Source organism: Gaeumannomyces tritici, assembly GCF_000145635.1.
Source record: "Gaeumannomyces tritici R3-111a-1 unplaced genomic scaffold supercont2.9, whole genome shotgun sequence".
Taxonomy (NCBI): Eukaryota; Fungi; Ascomycota; class Sordariomycetes; order Magnaporthales; family Magnaporthaceae; genus Gaeumannomyces; species Gaeumannomyces tritici.
In genome coordinates, this window is record NW_008804553.1 from 9,524 (window position 1) to 13,218 (window position 3,695).

General features: G+C 54.3%; 2 protein-coding genes across 3 annotated transcripts in view; one reads left to right on the top strand and one right to left on the bottom strand.

The window, feature by feature from the left end:
* Positions 1 to 640, bottom strand: part of GGTG_12502 (hypothetical protein) — a 4,496-nt gene extending 3,856 nt beyond the window's left edge. For both annotated transcript variants that reach the window (XM_009230402.1, XM_009230400.1), the window contains exon 1: positions 91 to 640. In XM_009230402.1, coding sequence (XP_009228666.1) covers positions 91 to 515 — 425 coding nt within the window. In that variant the 5' untranslated portion in view covers positions 516 to 640. The remainder of the gene's footprint in view (positions 1 to 90) is intronic.
* Positions 641 to 2,430: 1,790 nt separating this feature from the next.
* On the top strand, positions 2,431 to 3,350 carry GGTG_12503 (hypothetical protein; the record flags this gene model as incomplete). The annotated part of the gene is made up of 2 exons (XM_009230403.1): positions 2,431 to 2,494; positions 2,593 to 3,350. The coding sequence occupies 2 exons, from the start codon at positions 2,431 to 2,433 to the stop codon at positions 3,216 to 3,218; spliced, it is 690 nt and encodes a 229-aa protein (XP_009228667.1). The 3' UTR covers positions 3,219 to 3,350.
* Between the last annotated feature and the right edge of the window lie 345 nt (positions 3,351 to 3,695).

Sequence of the window (3,695 nt, forward strand, 5' to 3'; positions counted from 1 at the left end):
AAAGGACGAGTTTGCGGTTAATGTCGAGGGCAAGCGTGCTATTACTTAAAATTAGCTGCGTAACGGCGGCTGATGGGTGGGGTGACGAACGTTAGATCGACTTGGAGTGCGGCGGAAATCGTGTCCCCGTCCCGTTTGAGGGTAGCGATGAGCTTTTCGATATCCTTGCTTTCGAACGGCCAGGCAAGCAGACCGAGACGTCTTTTTACCCGACCCACACGACCCGTGTCCAGCTTTTCTTCTAGCCTCGTATGAATGGGATCGAGCTGCGAGCGGGCGTTCGTAAGGGCGCTATATAGTTTTTGCGCAGTTTCAAGTCGAGGCCCATATGGACCTTGCAAAAGCCGCTGCGCACCTTCGGCGATTGTCTTTAAAGCCTCCGTTTGCTGTCGAAAGTGGTCGATGTCGTCTTTGGCTCTTTTGACGTCGCGGGAGTACTGTAGGCAAAGTGCGCCGACCTTTGCGGCGAGCTCGACCACCGCGATGGCGCTCGCTGCTGCTCCCAAAGCCTCCATCGCGCGGTAAGCTGGCCGCACTTACGAAAATGAGAATGAAAAGTTAGCAATCAGCCGATATGGGGCGGATGGATATCGTGGCCAAAATGTCGACGAGTGCCTGTCGAGAGCTTGGAAGGCGCATCGTCAGGTTGCGGAGGGGTAAGGCTTCAAGGCGACGGCCGATTCGCACAGCCCCAAAACGGCAGCGAGGCGGTGCGCAGCCACACCTGCATCTCTGATTGATAGTAAAACAAGCAGCCGATTGGAGGGGGAAAAGTGCAATGAATTGGATCTAGGCTAGGGCCCTCCGGGCAACGCTGGAGGGAATCGTAAAAGCATGGAAAATCAGTGGGTCCTCTAGTGATGACTAATACTCTCTCCATAATAGGTATGCACGTCTAGTACCCACTTTTTGCGCGCGTGGGCTAAAACCCTTGCACGCGAATTAGGCGCAATGTGCCAAACCCTCCTTTTTACACCTAATTTTAGATTGTCAATTTTACTGTTCTACCCTGCTGCAGCAACGTTGCTTTGGTAGGCAGAGATCCGTAACAGCGCTGAGGCTGTGAACAGGAACCAAGGCTGCAGGCAGGAACCTGCGGGCACTCCCTGTCCATAGCCGTTTTGGGCGTCGCAGCACAAGCATGCGGGGCCCAGCTACACCCTGGTGCCAGTGGCTGGAACCGCCAGGGCTGACCGCGGAGGTGTCGTCGAGCTACCCGGGCCCAGCGGTTCAGGGACTCCCTGTTCCATACCCGACGCGTTGCACGTGTCTGCTCCTCGCCTCGTCATCCTTGCGGAGTTTCTCCCGCGTGCACAGTATTTTGGTCGGTGGGAATTTTTTGCCCCTGTCCGACCTGGCCCTGTGGTGCTTTCTACCTCGACCTTCTTCCACCTCCCCTCACGGCATCTTGGCGGCCGCTGCTCGGGCGCGTATCTGGGCTGTCCACCCATCCTCGTCGCAGCACCTTTTCCTCCCGGTATCCTCCACTTAGGGAACCCCGCTGGCGGTATGCGGGGTTAGTAGTGCTCCCGTTTTTGTTATTCTGTTACGTATCCAGTCTGGCGGTGTTCGTCTTCCTCGGGTCTGCACCTTTCGCTAACCTATGTTTTTATACGCGTCCCCAGTCACTGCGTCCAAATATCACTCCCCTCCCCGATCTGATTTCTCCCCAGATGGAAATGTTAACGACGTGAAAAATGTGTTTAAATCTGACTATTGTGCATGTGTCGGGTTTATTCCCTAACCGTCTCAAATGTGGGCATATCCCCTATTTAGGTGGGAAATTTAATACTGCGCCATGGGTAATACGGAGGGCACATCTACCCCAAGGTTGCACCATCGTAGCGGCCCATCTGGACCCGAATGCCATGCCAACGACATGCCCGTGCATTTCTTGTGCAACAAATGCTATATAGGCAATTCCTAGCTCCCCAACTTCTGCGAGGTTATACCCGAAATATCGAGATTCCAGAGGTCAACCTTGACCTTCTTGTCGTGCATCTCGTGCTGTGCCTGTGCCGCTTCGGCCGTCTCGGCCTGTGCCTGCGCGGCCTCGGGGTCCGCATTTTTCTCTCCGCGGGCTCGAAAATCTTATCTGCTGTGCCCCTACAGTATCTACTACTAACCACGTATAAGATTTTCCAAAAACACGGGTACCGGGATCGTAACTTTTTGCGGGCCGCAGCGTGTAAAAATACCAAGCCTATATCGCGGCGAGAAAGATGTGGTGACCTACCGCCGATTATTCCTCAGGGACTACGTCCGATATTCCGAGCGGCCTGTCATTTGCCTCGGTCCAGAGGAAGCGAGGCTAGAACGGTCTGTGAAGGCAGCCTACAGCGTTGAAAGTATCTGGAAAACGCTTGTGCTGGCGGCTGATGACACCATTCTCGCGGAGAAGAGACGCGTTGATCCCAACAATGCAAATCAATGGGCCCTGAGGTGTCCGACCAAAGACTCGACTTGACAAGACGCCGTTTGGCAAATCAGATATGTGTGTTGCCTCCATCCGCGTCTGCCCTGTTCGCCATCCGCCAGCCGCCATCCCTCATGGAAGCCGCGCTGACAAACCCCCCCAATTAACCATGACAGTGGATCGGGACAACTCTGAGCCAGAGATTTGGCTCACACTCGAGCAATCATTCGTCAAGGTCAGGGCGACCGACAGAGATATCATCCTCTTCCTTCGGACGCTGTGGCGCTTGTTGGCACGCTGTTTTCGTCCTTATCACATACCCGCAGCTATTGGCGTGGTATTGGACGGGAAAAGGGAACCTGCGCGGCAGCGCCGCATGTTCTCCCCGACCGTGAATAGAGACGAGACGAGACGCGACCAAGCTAGACTGGAATCAAGCCACGCCGAAAAGAGCCATGTCGGCGACCTCAGCCAGATACTCGACCAGGCCCTCGCGCTCGACAAGGAGATGAGCGTGCAGGTCTCTCTGGTGATGCTGTTCAGACAAGACTTGAAGCCTCCCCTTCACTTCAAACAGGATGAGATGGAACTAGAGCATGGGGAAACGCTTTCCACTACCGACCAGCAAGTGCTTCTCATTGTCTCGCCAGCAATGACGAGGTGTGGAAAGCCTTCCGGCGAGGACTCCGACCAGGAGAGGCTTCTCCTACCCATAAAGGTCTCTTGTGACCCCGGCACCCGGCACAGAATGACAAGGGCCACAAACCCTTGGGGCATACTCACATACCTGAACCCTAGATAGATTCCTTTCCTCCTCATCTGTAATAGACTGTTTATGAGGATAGCAGAATGCACGGCGACCGTAACATTTGATATGCATTTTCTACTGGCCCACTGTTGCGTTCTGTTCCCAGGGTAGAGCACCTGTAGTCGGGGTGAGTGGCACCTCCCGTGCACGGACGTAAAAGTGTCAGCCATGGCTGACACTTTTACGTCCGTGCACGGGATCAAGCCCCGCGTGTCGGAATAATATCTTCGCGCATGCATGCAGGTGGGCCACATCCTCGGGTGGTGGGCCCGGGATCCGTGCACCCGGCATTTCCAGCTCCCTCCAGATAGCTTTCCTACAAGACAGACACTTTTACTGCATGGATTGAACATATCATTGTCTCACCCCTTTGGTGGAGATGCCCTATATATAGGACTTACAGTCCTTACAACACCTGTCATACAAACCATGAATTTATGTACTTAGAAGAAAAGAAATCATGATGCCAAA